Below are 17,251 nucleotides of genomic sequence, written 5' to 3'. Positions count from 1 at the left end.
TGAGGTACCAGCTCCATTTGTAGTTGAAACAATCCTGCAGCTCTTTCTCCATTCATTGATTTAATGGATTCTCTTTCATGGATTTCAAGGGAATTCTAAATGGCAGAGGCAAACTTTGGCTCTCACATGAAAAATACTTTCTCCTGTCTTAGGGAGAGCTGTCCCCTCACTTTCCTTCCAGCCCCAGCCATGTACGTTCCTAGCAGGTGCCTTATTTTATTTTTAACCTCCATTCTGCATGGAGGAAGCCTTTGCTTGCTGCAAACATCCGGGAATCGGAGCCTGAGCACATCCTAGAAGGATTTCCTGTTTGGGACTTGGAGCCAGACTTCAGCCTGCACACGCAGAAGCCTCTGAGCAGCGAGCTCAGTCCTGCTGTGCCGTGGGCTGGGTGACTCCTGCCTGCTCTGGGGCAAGTTGCCATCTAGCAGGAGGGTGCCAAACTGCCCACCCACTTCCCACCCGCTAGGGATGAGGCCAGGAACATGCAAGTCCAGTCTGGATAGGGATGTACCTGACTCTGGGTGCAGGGTCAGTGTGGTGTGGCAGAACAGCATCGTGAGGGTGGCATCCCATCTGCCTGCAGCTCTTGGAGCATGCAGAGAGGGGATTTTCTGTGCTCATCTCAGCTGAGCTTGAGCTCAGTTTGCCATATTTTATCACCTCCTACATTATTTCAATTTTGAGAGTCCACCAAAGCACTGATTAAATACAACCACCAGTAATGGTCTGCCCTGAGTAGGTGAATAGCATTGGTTTCTGCTCTTGCTTCTGTGTCATAGCTGCTCTCACAAAGCACAGCTTGGCTTAACATCCTTCTACCAGTCCACATAATGCACGTCAGAATGGCTGTGGGAGGCCTCTCTGAATGTCCAAGCACATAATGTGGGTCTGTTCTCCCCTCTCTTGCAAAGTTGCTACCAGAATATCTAGTAAACTAGAATTTACTAGAAGACCAAAAGGAATCCACTAATTTCTGTCTTTGAGGAGAGGGAGAACTTGAGAACCAATTGCAAGTCTGAGAGGAAGGTTGTTCAGTGATGTGGGGTAATGCCATTGGGCCGAGGACTAACAAAATCATTGGTACTGAAGGGAATGACCCAGGAAAATGCAGCTTGCTTGTGCTGGTATAAAGGATTCAAAGCAGGTTTTAAAGGGAAATGATATTTTGAAAAAATGTCAGTAATGTGATAGGTCCTGTGCTCTTCAACACCCTCATAAGTTACTTGGATGCAGGAATGGAATGGATACTAAGCAAGTTTGCTGTTGATATAAAACTGGGAGGAGCTGTTGACTCCCTCCAAGGCAGGAAGGCCCTGCAGAGAGACCTGGACAGATTAGAGGACAAGACAATCACCAACCAGATGAAGTTCGACAAGGGAAAGTGCCTGGTTCTGCAGCTGGGATGGGGCACCCTGGATGTACATACAGACTGGGAAATGAGATGCCGGAAAGCAGAGCCGTGGAAGGAGACCTGGGGGTCCTGGTCAGCAGAAAGCTGAATATGAGTGAGCAGTGCCCTGGAAGCCTCGAGGGCCAACCCTGTCCTGGGGGCATCAGGCACAGCATGGCTGGCCAGGACAGGGAGGGGATTGTCCCACTCTGCTCTGCACAGGGGCGGCCTCGCCCTGAATACTGTGTGCAGTTTTGGTCACTGCGATATAAGAAAGATATTAAACTATTAGAGAACCTCCAAAGGAGGCCAAGAGATGGTGAAGGAGAGAAGCCATGTGAGGAGCAACTATGGGCAGTTGCTCTGTTCAGCAGGAGGAGAGCTCAAAGCTGTCTACAACTTCCTCATGAAGGGAGGAGAAGGGGCAGACACTGATCTCTGTGGTGACCAGTGACAGGACCCGAGGGAATGCCCTGAAACTGTGTCAGGGGAGGTTTAGGTTGGATATTAGGAACAGGCCCTTCAGCCAGAGGGTGGCTGGGCAGCGGTCATAGCACCAAGCCTAACAGAGGCTTCAAGAAGCATTTGGGTAATACTCTCATGCACCTGGTGTGACTCTTGGGCATGGTATTGTGCAAGCCCAGGTCTTGATTATCCTTGTGGACGCTTTCCAACTCAGCATATTCTGTGATTCTGTGATTTTGCCAAATTATGCCACAATAGCATATTAGACACCCTGGTAAGTGGCTTTTTTGGGGCCAGGATCAACCTTTTGGTTGAGCAGACTATCTGAACTGCAGTGCTGTAGTAACACATGAGAAATTATTTACTCAACTAAAGAATGCAGATATTAATATAAAAACTGTAAAATGTGAAAGACTGGCAAAAAAAAGAACAATAAATTATGAGTTTTATGCTTGAGGAAATGCACAGTCTTTTCAAGGTCAGTTTTAGTGCTCATCTATTTCAATTTTTTTCAGTAAAGATCTCAGAAAAAAACAGTACATGGATAAGGTAGCTCAGTGACACAAAGTCAAGAGGCATTGTGAGTGTAGAGGGTGACTGGGACACCATAAAAGCAAAAAGCTATTATTAAGGAGCAGCATAACAGAAATTGAATTAAATTCATCAGTTCACAGTAGACAGTCCTGTGGTTAACAGGAGTGTCCAGAATTGAATAATCCAACCACTTATGTGAAGAGAATCAACAATAGCAGATCAGATCAGCCTTGGAAACTTGCAAGGGGGTGAGATTCACTACTCTATGAGTAGCTTTTTCCAGTGCTACACTACTCTCCCAATGAAAAAACTTTCTCTAATCTTCACTCTGAATCTCTCAAGGTGTAAGTGTGGTCATTGTTATCGTGCTACTCTCTGCATCTGGTTCCATCATCTTTGTAACCTGTCCTTGAGATAGCAGCAGGATGCTGTTAAACAGCCCTACTGCTTAAGCATCTTGGTCTGGTGACCAAGAGAGCCCAGCTCCTTCATGAACAGGGAGAGACAAAAATGTACAGAGGGTTCCAGATGTGGCTTCACTATATACCAGTTCAAGGAAAATGATTACTTCCCTTGATCTGCTGCTGACCATTCTCCTACTGCAGTGCAGGAAGTTGTTTGCCTGATTTGCAGTGACAGCATCCTATTGACTTCATTCCACACTCATCCCTACCCACACATTCCTTTCAGCAGGACTGCAACTTAGGCAGATGGTTCCCAACATGCAGTAATTTGGGGGATATTCTGGCTCAGATGCAGAACTTTGTACTTCTCCTTATTGAACTTCATGAGGTTTCTGCTAATTCCTTTCTGTGAGTTTCTAGACACCTCTTTGGACTAACGTGCCACATATCAGTGACCTCTCCTCTGCAGACTTGTACTCCATGTCATAACAGAGTTATCAACAAAGACACTGAACAATACTGGCTCCTAAATCAATGCTTGGTATATTCTGTTGGCTGCTGGGCACCAATCCTCTATTGAGTCATTGATCACTACCCTTACAGCCCAGAGGTGCAGTCTTCAGCCCACCTCATGCTCCGTTCACTCAGACCATATGTCCTCAGATCATAAACTAAAATTCAGTGGGAGCAGCTGTCAGTGCTGTCAAGGCACTTTGTATCTACTGCTTTCTCTTCATCCATACAGCCAATCATCTTGTCAGAGAAATTAATTGGGCTTCTCAAGCATGATTTGTGCTTGCTAAATCCATGCTAAGTGTGCCTGATTGCCTCTTTGTTCTCCATATGGTCAGAAATGGATTCTGAGGCAATGTGGTCCATGAGTTTTCCAGGTGTGATGACTTTGACAAACTGGTGGTTCTCTGAGTTCCTTATTCCCTTTCTTAAAGGTGAGTGTTTGAATAATGGAATCATAGCATGGGAGCAGTGCTCCAGGTGGAATCTTTTCAGAGTGGAGTAGAGGGGAGGAATTATTGCTCGGGTCCTGCTGACCACATTATTGCTGACAGAAGCCAGGTGCCCTTAGCCTTCTTGCCCACCTGGGCACATGCTGTCTCATGTTTAGCCACTGTCAACCAGCACGCCCAGGTCCTTTTACAGCTTTCCAGCCACTCTATTCCCAGCCTGGGGTGCTGCCTGAGGTTGTGGTGGTTCAAGTCTTGTTGAACATCATGCATCAGCTGATCAGCCCATCAATCCAGCCTGTCCGGATCCCTCTGCAGAGCCTTCCTATGCTCCAACAGATCAACGATCCTGCCCAGCATGGCTGAACCCATCAGCCTTCTCCTCGTCCCTTGTTACCAGTTTGCCAGTCGTGTTTATCAGCAGGGTCTTTGACATTTCTTTTCTGACATACCTGCAGAAACTCTTTCTGTATTCTTTGCATTTCTCACCAAGGTCAGCTCCGGTTGTGCCTTAGCCTTCCTCACAGTTTCCCTACACAGCTGGGCAAGGTCCTTTTGGGATACCTGTTCCAGTTTCCACTGCCTGGGCGTTTCCATCTTGCTCTTTAGTTTGACCAGCAGGTCCTGACTCAGCCGTGGCAGTCTCTCACCTTCCTTGCCTCATTTCTCACACATGGAGATTGAGAGCTGTTGTAGTGTACACAAAATGTCATTAAAGGTCTGTCAGAGAAATGAGAAACGATAGCTAAGTCAAGGCTGAAGTTGTTGAAATGGAACAAGATTGTAAGGACCACCTGACCATCTCAGAGCACACTGAGCCATGGCCTTTAGCAGATGGCCTTAGTCAACAGCAGTTTCTCCACAAAGAAATCAAAGAAGGTCCAGAAGTGGTTATTGGCCTTAGAGGCTGCATGGCTCCAACAGACACATAGACACTGCTGAGACCCGCCTGGAGCAGGGAAAAGCTGCCTGAGTGGCCAAGCCGAGCTGAGGACCCAGTTGCTGGTGAGATGCCTGGACAGTCATCACTCTTGGTTTTTTCCCTAGCATAGACTGGTGGAGCCCTGGTCTTTTGTAGCACAGGCACACTGGGTGAGCATCTTCCAGTCTGGACTTAGGAGCATCTGACCAGAGTCAAGGTGCTGACAGGTCACAGGTACTTGAGCTCTGGCTTATGTGCTGAAGAAGCAACTGCGGTAGAAAGAATGGCTTGTGGTCATGTCCCCACATGCCCCGAGCGTCGCCCACAGCCTCATTTCATACCGTGCCCAGCCCTCTCCCTGCCCCGTCCCGTCCCACCCCTGCTCCTGCTCCTGCTCCTGCCAATCCCTTCCAATTTTCTGGAGCTCCCGGCGCCCACCGTTTCCTTCCATCGTTCTGTACCCCAGGTCCAGCCCTTCCTCCCTCTCCGCGCTGATCCTGCTCCCGCACCCCGGGGTGCCCGGCCGCCCCGGCCCGCCGCCCGCAGCCCCGCTCGCCCGCCCGGGGCCGCCTCGCGGCCGCGCTCCGCCGGCGCGCTCCGGTGCGGGGCGGGGAGGGGGCGGCGGAGGGAGAGGGGGGCTGAGGGCGGCGCTGGGTCGGGTTTCAGCAGGAGCCTTCGCGCCGAGCCAGCTCCGAGCGAACGGGACCCGCCGCCGAGCTCCGCAGGGCCACAGCCGCCCCGGGGCGGCCGCGGCACCGGGGGAGCACCGGAGCGCCGCGGGCACCGGAGCGGTCGGCGGTACCGGAACGAGCGCGGCGCCGGAGCAGGGGGGAGGCTGCGGGACGTGGTGGCGGCGCCGGACGCTGCGGGATGTGAACGCCGCCGGCACGGGACGCGCAGTGTGAGTCCTAGCGCCGGGGACTGGCTCTGGCTCGTCCCCCGCCCGCTGCCCCTCACGGTGGCATCATCGCACGGTGGTACCGGACCGGGACCGGCACCAGGCGCTTTGTTCTGCCTGCGCCGCGGAGACAATGGAGCTGGGGAGGGCGGGGGGGCCACGGGGGGACGCGCCCGAGGCGGCGCAACACCGCGGACCCGCGGCCGGACCGGGCTCGCCGGCGGCCCCGGCGCTGGCAGCCCCGGGCGGGACGGGACGGGACGGGACAGCCGCGACCGGGCGCTCACGGTGCCGCTGCAGGGCAGACCCGCAGGGGAGGGCGCTCAGCGGAACCGTGAAGGCGCCGGGCGGGGGCTGCGAGCCCGGGCGGAGCGGGGAGCGGGGCTGGCAGAACGCCGGCACCGAGGCCGCCCGGTGCGGGACGTCCGGGAGCGCCGGGGACGGGGACCGGGAGCAGCAGCGGACGCTGGGCCCGGCGGCTGGGGGGCTGAAGGCCCGGGAGCCCGGAGCCCCAGGGGAGAGCGAGCCCCGACAGCCGGGACTCCAGTGTGCAGGGAGCAGGCGAGGCCCCGCAGCGCCTGTGGCGATGGGCACGGTCTGGCGGGGGCCGATGCAGCGCGGGGATGTCCCGGGACTGGGACTGTGGGAATTGGCTCCGGCGCGGAAATATTTAATTAGATTTCCTTTGTGGGTGATGCGTTCTGAGACAGGAGAGCCCGTGGGGAGCCCCAGTGTGGCACAAAATTGGGATTCACAAGGATGCAGTAGGGGCTTAGCTGCATCAGCGGGAAGGGACTGCCGCTGCCGCTCTGCCTGCTCGGGCCCGTATTAGGGGGTCGTGAGGCTGTGTGGCCGGGCTGGGGGCGAGCAGAACCGTGCCGGTTCTGAAGGCCCAGGTGGAGACGCCAGGAGAGCCAGGAGGCACGGAGGTGGCTGTAGGTAGTGGTGGGCTGGGTAGGGGCTGGAAGCGAGTTGTTAGCCCAAGGCCGCACTGCAGGCAAGTGAGGGCTGTGCATGGTTCCGAGGGCAGATCACCTGAAACTAGAGACAGAGAATCTGTGTGAGCCTACAGGAGGAAAGCATGTTCCAGGTCAGTGACCAGTGCTCAGCAAAGATTAGATGTGCTTCCTCTTCTGGATTGGAGTCTCAAAAACACCATTACACTAGTCATGGCCTCTCATGTCACACCTGGGGTATGGCATCAGCAGCATCTGCAGCTTTCATGGAGCCTTTGCACAGCAAGCACTCTGACATCTGTTTGTGGCGTGCACAGTGGGTGCCGTCTTTCCAGCTCCTCTGCTGGGGCTGCTGGGAGCCCACTTCCCCTTTCTCGTGGCTGACACAAGATGCAAGCTGCCACTGGCAAGGGTGCACACGGTGGTCCCAATGTAATTCCATATATATTTTCTTTCAAAATGCCACACATCTGCTAAGTGTAGGCTGGGCTCCCCTGGTGCCTCAACCTGTCAGCCCCAGGCTTAGATGGATGTTGCAGCTCGCTCCATTTTAGCTGCCCTTCCTGTCAACCTTCTCGCTATGGCTGTGGACCTCAAAGACCTATGTGAAGAGATTCTCATCCTGGCAATTTTGTTCAGAGACTCCTGCTGCCTTTCTTCACTAGGGGTCTCGGTGCCCAGAGGTGGGAGGGACAGAAGGGGAGCAGGGCAGTGCAGCTCACGTTACATGGACCGGCCAGGCCAGCCCCTGCACTGAGCTCTCAGCTAACTGAAAGCAGCTGTTCAGATTTTGTGACTCTGCATCCACTGAGGTCACTGCTGTTTCCCTGTGACCCAGGCCTGCAGACCTCATTGTAACAGGGGTCTGCTGGTACCAAGGATGGCTTCTGCCCACCTCTGACTGGTGCAGTCTAGAAATTGTTCAGTTGCACCTCTTGCTGAAAGATAGGCTTGCTGGGAAACTACTCCATTGCATCCAGGGAGGATAGAACTGAAGCAGCCAGTACAGGCTTTCATGACCAGTTTACCAGCCCAGGGACCCTAATTTTTGTCCCCTGGTTGTGCTAGGGTTCTCAGCTGCTCTTCATACTCCCCAGATTTGCTTTTCAAGTTTTTCTCCTCCCCTCCAGCAGCCCACAAAGCCTCACTGGCTTCTCAAGAGCATCATTACTAATCGAACCAGGTGGGCTTTTCTCCATGTCTATGCTGTGATTTCTTCCAGAGACTACCCAAGAACTGTTAGCTCCATCCTGTCCTTAGTCACTGAGGTTTCCCCAGGGAATCTTGGCCCTCTACCTGCTTTTCTACACTTCTGGGTTTTTTTTTTTTTTTTTGTCTAAGCCCCTGCCAAGGCTTTAAACCCTCTGTCCTGGCCCTTCCCATGACCTGAGCATCTGGAGCACCATTGGAATGGTGCAGTCTCATCACAGAAGCTACATCAGACCCCATTCCCCCAGCACTGCATGTTCAGGGGGTAGGCAGCTACCCCTTCACCTGGGGAATTAGACCTAGCTCCGACAGAGAGGCAGACCTGTCTAGGACCACTGAGTTAGTGCAGATTCCCAAATCGCAGCCCGCAAAAGTATCTTCTTTTGACTTCAGGTCCTAGGACATGGTGAGGGTTCTCACCTGCTGAGTGCAAGGAAGAGCATGTGGATTTACCTTAGAATGTGTGGATAGGGCTCAGACTGGCTGCCCACTGAAATAAACATTTCTTTATGAGTAGAGAATACTTCTAAAATACTTTGTTTCTGTCACAAACCCAAGATTTCCACAGAAAAAAAAAAATCTAGACAGCTGATCCGAGGTGGGAAAGGGGACCCAAGAATACCATCATATGTCCCCTGGAAAGGGTTAACACCGCCACAGGGTTCTTTGGTCAAGGGCTGATATTCTTAGTCCCCAAACCAGGCATTGCCAGCCACCTCCGTCTCCCAAGACAGGGAGGTTCTTGCTCCTGCATCTGACATGAGCGGCTCCTGAGTGTGGTTATGGGACCAGCAGCAAATGCTTTCAAGAGAGTCCAAGTGTGAGCTCATGCTGCCGCCATCCCTGCAGACCACGAAGCCTCGTTCGCTGGGGCTGAGCGAGGGTTGGGGTCGGTGTTCTCCGGCGGCTCCCTGGCCGCTGGGTTATCCTGGCTCTTGTCGGGAGGGAGGGGCAGTGCCGGGGCTGGCAGCCCGTGGGCACGGGCAGTGTCCGCCGTGTCCGGCCGCAGTGCTGCAGGAGCCGTGGCTGCCTGTGCGGCCCTCCCCCACTGCTGCAATGAAATGCAGTTACCGGGGAAAGGGAGGGAAGGAGTCGGAGCCAGCAAGGAGCAGCGAGGAGACAAAGGAGGGGAGTGAGCGGCAGAGGGTGTGGGACGGAGCAGCTGGCAGCGCGGAGGGAGTCGCTGCGTTCCTGCTGCACTGCCATCGCCCTCCATGGCACCGGCTTGGGGCACCCACACATCTCCGTGCCAGCCTAAACAATGAGCATGGTCTGATTTTATCCCGGGCATTCCCAGCTGTGGGCACATCCTTTGCAATACGTCCCTTTTGATTTATTGTTCACTGGATGGAAGCCCACTCCAGTTCTGTGCTCCTTCCCAGGGACACCAGATTTGCACTTCATGGGTTTTTGGCACCTATATCCCCGAGGTCCTAAAAGGCACACGGCTGGAGAGAGAGGGGGGTAGGGGCTAGGGTCTCAACCAGTGACTCGCTGAGCTATCTCGTAATTTGAGACCAGCTTTTTTCAGGGTGGAGAGATGCAAGGCTGCGTTTGCTAAAAACCTCTGTCCTCTTGCAGACAGGCTCTGAGCCCCACAGGAAGCGTTCAGCTGTTAAAGACACAGGGGCGTGTAGCTCTGGGGCAGCTGATGCCAGTGCTGCCGTGTGGGCAGGGGTTGGAAAGAGCACTTGGGGACGTAGGAGGCACTGATGTGACACGGTCCTAGCTGCTCACCTCGGTGCACTGTCAGGTGTGACCTGCTGGGCGGACTTCAGGTGCTGTCCCAGGCCTTTGTTCTGGGCAGTCTCTGACATATTGTCACATTTGCTTCGTGTGATGGACAGGCGATACACAGCGATCGGGCAGCAGGTACCTGGCAGGCCTTCCCTCTCCAGGCTGTTTTCTGTCCTTCCTTTGCTCCATCTTAACCAGTATCCTCTGGTTTGCATTCCAGGCAGGATTAAAGCAAACTCTGCAAAGGAGATCAAGCCACCCTCTGCTCTGCTGGTTTCCAGCCATGGAGCAAATGAAGAGGTCAACAATGCTTCTGCTGGAGCTGCTTATTCTTGGGGGCCTGAGAGCAGGGATGGGCTCTGCTGTCCTGGGCACCCTGGATTTACAAATAGATGAAGAGCAGCCAGCTGGCACCATCATTGGGGATATCAGTGCTGGCCTACCCCCTGAAACTAGTGCCTACATGTATTTCATCTCAGCACAGGAGGGCAGCGGCGTCTCCACTGACTTGGGGATAGATGAGAATACTGGGATCATCAAAACAGCTCGTGTCCTGGACCGAGAGACTCGGGACCGCTACAGCTTCATTGCTGTCACCCCGGAGGGCATCACGGTAGAAGTGAACATCCAAGTGAATGACATCAATGACCATGCCCCAGCGTTTCCCAAGCAGCACAGCACCTTCCAGATCCCAGAGCACACACCCATCGGCAGCAGGTTTCCCCTGGACCCAGCCTTTGATGCTGACAGCGGCCTCCTGAACACACAAGGCTATATGATCAAGGGAGGGAATGTGGGGCAGGCCTTCCGCCTGGAAACGCGTCGAGGGCCCAACGGGGTCCTGTATTTGGACCTGGTGGTCAGCAATGTCCTGGACCGGGAGAACCGCTCGTCGTACTCACTGCTGCTGGAAGCCTACGATGGGGGTTCTCCCCCCCGGAGCACCCAGATGACGCTGGATGTGTCCATTCAGGACATCAACGACAATGCCCCCAGCTTCAACCAGAGCCGTTACCATACCCTCATTTCAGAGAATCTGAAACCTGGCAGCAGCATCCTGCAGGTCTTTGCCTCTGACGCGGACGAAGGCGACAATGGGGATGTGATTTATGAGATCAACCGGCGGCAGAGCGATCCTGACCAGTACTTCACCATTGATGCCCGGACTGGAGTCATCAAGCTCAACAAGGGTCTGGACTATGAAGTGAGGAAGGTGCATGAGCTGGTGGTGCAGGCAAGGGATAAGGCTGTCCATCCTGAGGTCACCACCGCCTTTGTCACTATCCATGTGCGTGACTACAATGACAACCAGCCCACCATGACTATCATCTTCCTGAGTGAGGATGGCTCCCCGCAGATCTCCGAGGGAGCCCAGCCCGGGCAGTATGTGGCACGCATTTCCGTTTCTGATCCGGACTATGGAGAGTACTCCAACGTCAATGTCACACTGGAGGGAGGAGACGGCAAGTTTGCCCTCACTACCAAGGACAACATAATCTATCTGATCTGCGTGGACCAACTTCTGGATCGGGAAGAAAGAGACTCCTACGATCTGCGGGTGACAGCTACTGACTCAGGAACGCCCCCGCTCCGGGCAGAATCGGCCTTTGTGCTGCAGGTGATGGATGTTAATGACAATCCCCCGCTTTTTGACCAGCAGGAGTACAAGCAGAGCATCCCTGAGGTGGTGTACCCAGGCAGCTTCGTCCTGCAGGTGACAGCTCGTGACAAGGACCAGGGTCCCAATGGGGAGGTGCGGTACAGCATTCTGCATGGCCGTGACACCCACTCCAGCTGGTTCACCATTGACCCTGCCACTGGCATCATCACCACTGCTGCCCCACTGGATTATGAGAAGGACCCTCAGCCTCAGCTCACTGTGGTGGCCACAGACCGGGGAACCCCTGCCCTCTCCTCCTCAGCTGTGGTGCACGTGGCCTTGCAGGACATCAATGACAATGAGCCAGTGTTCAGAAGTAACTTCTACAATGTGTCCCTGAAGGAAAACACCCCAGTTGGGACCTGCTTCTTGCAGGTAGGTGCAGGTATTGAGGCCTGAGCTTGGCAGGGGCACAGCCAGGGCTGTGAGCAGCTTGGGGTGGGAGACCTGCCACTGCAGGATGTTTGGTGCAGGTGTCATGGCCTTGACGGGCAGTGTTTGCAGCAGGAATGCCGGAGCAGAGATCCCCATGCTTGGTGTGGGTCCGGAATGGGACCGGGTCATGTACATCCTTTCTGTGTGCAAGTAGTGGGCAATGCCACTGACGTCAGGCCCGCCACAAGGCTGCCCATCATGCAGAGCACAGTGTGGGCCTCTCTTGAGGTGGGTCCTGCTGTGCCAGGCCTTTCTTGCATCAATGTGGAGCTACCTTGCAGCCAGGACACTCAAAACGGGGCTAAGGAACATGATACTGCCTCTGGGAAACTGCCTGTAGCCAGGCCTCAAACTTCCCTCTTCCCTGTGAGGTCATTAGCCCAAGGTCATCAATGTTGGTAAGGCTGGTTGTGAGCATTAGCATTAATTATACTAATGAGCTAATGAGCTGAGACACGTGCTGCTGCACAGCCTTTATGTGGCGAGAGGTCGCAGCTGGAGCCAGAGAGTTGCTGGGCCTCCAGAAGCTCTGTGACCCCATGATGAGCAAGCAATGCTGTTTGGATTTGGTTTGTTCTGTGTTCCCTGTGTTTCTGCTGCAGCTGAGGCCCTGGAGCCCTGGTTCCTGGGGACAGGTGATGCCACCTGCCTGAGCTGGGCTGAGGGCAGGTGTGGGGGTGCAGTGAGGCGCTGCCCACCATGGGAGCATCCAGGCTGTCCATGGGGACACGCACCAGTGCCACTGGGAGCACTTCTTTGCTGGAGGTGTGGGGCATGGGGATGTCTGGATGGCACCATGAGAAGCTCTGGCACCAGGTTGGTGAGAGGTGCCCAAGGGGATGGGAAGAACAGGAATTCTGGGGTCCATAAGACAAGGCTGGAGAAGATCCTGTGACCTGGCCAGGCAAAAGGGTCTCTAGGTCACCCTGGAGGAAAATTTGCAGCTGGCAATAAGGAATGGTCTATGTGTGCCCTGTGGGTACACTGCAGGGGTGTGGAGGGTGGTGTGCATGCAGGTGACCGATGGCGTGGGAGTGGAAGTGCTGGAGAGGGGCTGGTTGGGGAGTGAGCACAGGGGATGAGGTGGGAGTGCGGCAGGAAGGAGGAACTGGGTGGGAGCAAGGGCCAGGTGTGCCTTAGAGAAGGCATTTGGGGCAGGGGCAAGTGTAGGATGGCATAGATCAGGGGGTTTGGGGACAGGTCAGGGTAGGACTGGGGGAAATCCAGGCAGAAGAAGCGGGTGGGAGATGAGGAGGAAGACGTAGGTCAGGGGAGATTTGGGTTTGGTGTATGCAGTGCAACACTACACACTGTCCCAGTCTGGGGTGGCTGGGGATGGGGTAGGGCCGGGGACAGAGATGGGGAAGGGGTCAGGGGTGGGTTCAGGGGCAGGGTCAGAGCAGAGATGCTGAGTGTCCTTGCGTGAGCATGGCAGCCCCGGGCGTGTGCAGGGGCGTCTGGGCTGCACAGCCCCGAAGGGAGGCCCCCCTCTTCCCCTGTCCGTGCCTTCCTGCTCAGTGCTGCTCGCCGTGTGGGAAGGCGTTCTGGAAATGCAATCGGAGATGGCGGCTGGGCTCTGACTGCGAGCGTGGGGCCGGGCTGCAGGGAGAGCGCGCCCTGCAGCGGAGCCGGGGCTGCGGGGCCGTGGGGCACACCCCAGGAGTGTCCCGTGCACGGCTGCCCGGCTCTGCTGTGCAGGGACGGGGCTGGCCTGGCAGCTGGTAGTGACCAAGGCTTGGCTGCATTTCGATGGTCTTGGCTTAGTCCTCGTGTTTCGTTTGGAAGCAGAGCGTCTGGGCTGAGTGCAGGTAACTCCCGCGCGGCCTCGGCACAAAGCAAACAGCTCACACATCTGCTGCTGCTTCCTCTGAGCCAGGAAATGTGAGAGGATGGGAAAGGAGGCTGGCCAGGCCGATGGCTTGATCGAGGATGCAGCAGGAGCCTGCGAAGTCTGGGAGCTGGGCAGAGCCAGGTCAGGGAGCCCTGGGCTTGGAGCACAGCTGCCTGGCATGACCACCCCTGTTGCCTCAAACAGGAAGGGCTCAGAGGTGCTGCCAGGGCTCACGGGGGCCAGTGCCCAGCACTGTGCCCCACAGAGTTGCCCGTATCAGGTGTGCACAAAAACCCTCACAGCCCTTTTGTGCCGTTGCTCCTGCTTGACCCCATCTCTCTATGGCTTCCAGGCACTGGGGCTCAGCCTGCCTGGGGACAGTAAAGTATCTCTGTCAAGGTCTGGGTCTTGTCCAGACCCACACAATGGTCATGAGTGCTCAGGTCATGGGCAGGCCCTGCCAGATGAGCTACAGAACCCAGGACAGTCACCCAGGTCAGCACAGAACTCAGTGGGTTTGCTTCTCTGTCTTGTCTGCCACATCTTTAAGCAGAAAACCCGGGGGGGACCAGGTCTGTTTTTAGACAGTGATACTTGCTCTCCATGGACAGGACAGAAAGGTGGGGAAGGAAGGAATCTCTGTGAGTGTGCAGGACAGACCTGAAGAATTGCTACAGATGATCTGCTCCCTTGCAGACTCCATTCTGTCTGCCGGGTCAGTCTTTGTGTCTGGGTAGGAACAGGGATGAGCAGAGCAGGTTGCTGGCCTGAGCTTCTGAGAAATAAAAAGGAACTCATAACATCTTCTCTGTTTATTACTCGTGTTTACTGTGGGCCAGGTCCCACAGTAGCAGACTGAGCATGAAGCAAAGGAAATAGCAAATCTGGTGGTGGTTCAAATCTGAGATGAGAAAGAAACACCGGTGGAGACAGAGCCCAGGGTAGCAGTGAACATGAGACCAGCAGAAAACAGAGCAGAAGACAGTCACCAGCTGGCTGCCTTGCTCCCCTCGGCCACCATGAGCTGATGATGCAGAAGCTTTAGGGCACTGGACCACGTTCCAATGCTGTGGTCCGTGATGTGAAGCACTGCTCTGGTATAAATTCACCGTGCTGGTTTAAATTTGTTTTAAACATTGGACTGTGTACCAGCACACTGCATGCATGGTCAGATAGTGTTTTTCTGGGACTTTCTGACTTTCATGCTAAATCAAGTATTGTCTATGCTCTGGCAGAGAGAACTGTGAACCCCATGTGGTGAGCATGGGCTGGTCGGACAGCAACCTGAATGACATGGAATGGTGGATTATTGGTTCTTGCATATATCCAGTACTGATGATTTTGGAACCAGGGTTTACATACTCCCTTTGCACCCATACACATAAATACTTGGGAACATCAGGAATTAAAAGCTGACCAGCAATGCATCTAATATAAAGTCTCTATGGTTTTGAGGACAAGTTTGATGAGTTTTTGAGTCTGATTTGTGATTTCATGGGACATTCATGGGCAGTGCTGCACGCACAGCACTGGGACAACCCCATGGGCTGTGCCCCAGGGAGGAGGATTTGGATGAAGAGCTGTAGGCTACACCAGGCCACATACACTATATTACCAAAAGAGGGTCTGGAGGGCTTATCCTGATGCCTTGGTTGTGCTGCCAGAGGGGCAGCTGTGCGGGGCACGGAGCGGAGTCATGTGTGGACACTGGAGCAGCACCAGGACTAATGCGCACCAGCTGCAGGCAAGGAAAGTGGTAGGAGGAAGCGGGGCATTGCTGCCTGCATTTGTGTTCTTAGGGCAAGGGATTTAGCATCAACCTATTTTCAGACCTTTGCACAGCACAGAACAGCCCCCCACACTTAGAAACAAGAAGGCAAGCTTTCCAAAGTGGGCTGGGGAGATGCCTGGGAGCATGCTGGGGAGCAGAACAAGGGGAGGGAGAGCATCACGGTCTTGAGGAGCAGGCTGCCATGTAGGAGGATCTGGGGGTACACAGGAGTGTGGGCATGGGGGAGATGCTGGTACATGGGGAGGTTGTGGGGGGAGGTGAGTGCTGTTGTTACCGCCAGAAGAGCTGCATTTGTTCCAAATTCCTGTGAAAGTTATTTCCTTGCACTGCCAGCAGCCTCCTCCTGGGCTTGGCACAGCAGCCAGCGCCATGATTAATTCAAGTAGCATTTCCCCTGGAGCTGCAGCAGCTTTTCCACTGCAGCTGAGAGGCCCCAGCCCCTCGCGCTCCTCTCCCCCCATCCTCTGCTGCTCCTCCCAACCCCCTCGAACAGCTCCCTCCTTCCTTCATGCAATCCCCAGCCCCCTCACAGCTGCCCCTTTTCCCTTACCTCTGCTTCAGCTCCAGGCCCCTCAGAACTCCTCTTTCTACCACTGCCCTTGCTCACACAGCTCCCTGGTCCATGTCCACCCACAGCCCCACCCACGCATGCTGCCTTCCATAGGGCCAGTCCTTCTGCCCCCTCCCATGGCCCCAGTCACCAGCATGCCCCACCCCAGTTTCTGCTCCCTCTTGATCTCCCCACACCCCTTGGTCAGTGCCAGCTGCAGTTGTCTTCTCCCCCAGGACCCTTGCCACTGTGACCCAGGGCATCTCTCCTCCACTGGCATAGCCCTTGGGACATGCCAGCCTCTCCCTGCTCCCAGAATGGTTTAGGTGGGAAGGAACCCTAGAGATCATCCAGTTCCAACCCCCTGCCATGAGCAGGGACACCTTACACTAGGCCAGTCCAACAGGGCCTTGGACACTTTCAGGGATGGAGCAGCCACAGCTGCTCTGGGCAGCCTGTGCCAGGGCCTGCCCACCCTCGCAGGGACAAACCTCCTCCCAGTATGCCATCTAACCTGGTCCTCTGGCAGTGGGAAGCCAACCTGCCTTGCCCTGTCACTCCAGGCCCTTGTCCTCAGTCCATCTCTAGCTTTCTTGGAGCCCCTTTAGGCACTGGAAGGGACTCTTAAGGTTTCCCGGGAGCCTTTTCAAGGTTGAAAACCTCAATGCACACACCCTAATCTTGCCCAGCCTGTCTCCAGAGCAGTTCCATGTCCTCCTGGTGTTGGGGGCCCCATCCCTCCCTAAGCTCACCCTGTCTGGTATGCTCAGTCTTGTGCTGACCCCAGCCCAGTCTCTCCTGCACATCTTGCTGATATATGTCCCATCTTTTTGCATAGACCTTCTCTGAGCACTCCCTGCCTGAGCTCCACGTGGCTGAAACCTGGCCTCACACCCTGGTTTGGGGTTATTCTGGCTTCAGTGCCCCCCAGGGCCCTGCCATTTCTACCCTGTACTGTGGCTGCCCGTTCAAGCCTCCCACCCTGAGCATTCTTCCCTGCATAGCCCAGCTTCCCAGCCCTTCTCTGCTCCAGGATTCCCTGCCCCTTTCTGCTCCCCAGCTTCTAAGTCCTGTTCAGCTCCTGCACCTTCCGTGGGGCTCCCTGTGCCCTGCAGCTCGTGGCTGCAGATGCCATTTCAGCAGGGAGGACACCCAGGAAGCCAGGTGTGGAGCCTCACTCCTTGTCCTTCTTCGCCTTGGTCTGTGCCTGTGCTTGGAGGCACCTGGGGTCCCAGAGGGGTGCTCTGCACTCCCAGGCTCCCGCACCTCTTGCCCAGCCCTGCCATTCACATCCTGCCTCTCTGCCAGTGTCTGTGGTTAGCCCACTTCCCCTCATCCTCTGAACCGAAGGCTTTTTTACCCCATTTCAGAGCAGTGCTGGAGGCCATTGGCAGCCCCTGCTTCCCATGCCCAGCTACATGTGTTTCTGGCAGCCCTGTGTGTGTCACAGAATCAGAGAAGGGTGGGAAGGGACCTTAAAGCCCATCTTGTTCCACGCCCTGT

The 17,251-nt window shown here is 55.2% G+C and overlaps 1 protein-coding gene across 1 annotated transcript in view; it reads left to right on the top strand.

The window, feature by feature from the left end:
- The first annotated feature begins 5,318 nt into the window (after nt 1-5,318).
- Nucleotides 5,319-17,251, top strand: part of DCHS1 (dachsous cadherin-related 1) — a 43,511-nt gene continuing 31,578 nt past the window's right edge. Inside the window, exons 1-2 of the mRNA XM_063393388.1 lie at nt 5,319-5,581; nt 9,701-11,515. Of these exons, the coding sequence (XP_063249458.1) occupies nt 9,764-11,515 (1,752 nt within the window). The 5' untranslated portion in view covers nt 5,319-5,581; nt 9,701-9,763. The remainder of the gene's footprint in view (nt 5,582-9,700; nt 11,516-17,251) is intronic.

The sequence above is a fragment of the Prinia subflava genome, chromosome 3 (assembly GCF_021018805.1).
Source record: "Prinia subflava isolate CZ2003 ecotype Zambia chromosome 3, Cam_Psub_1.2, whole genome shotgun sequence".
Taxonomy (NCBI): Eukaryota; Metazoa; Chordata; class Aves; order Passeriformes; family Cisticolidae; genus Prinia; species Prinia subflava.
The sequence above is the reverse complement of the archived record's forward strand: the minus strand, read 5'-3'. Positions and strand labels throughout refer to the sequence as shown.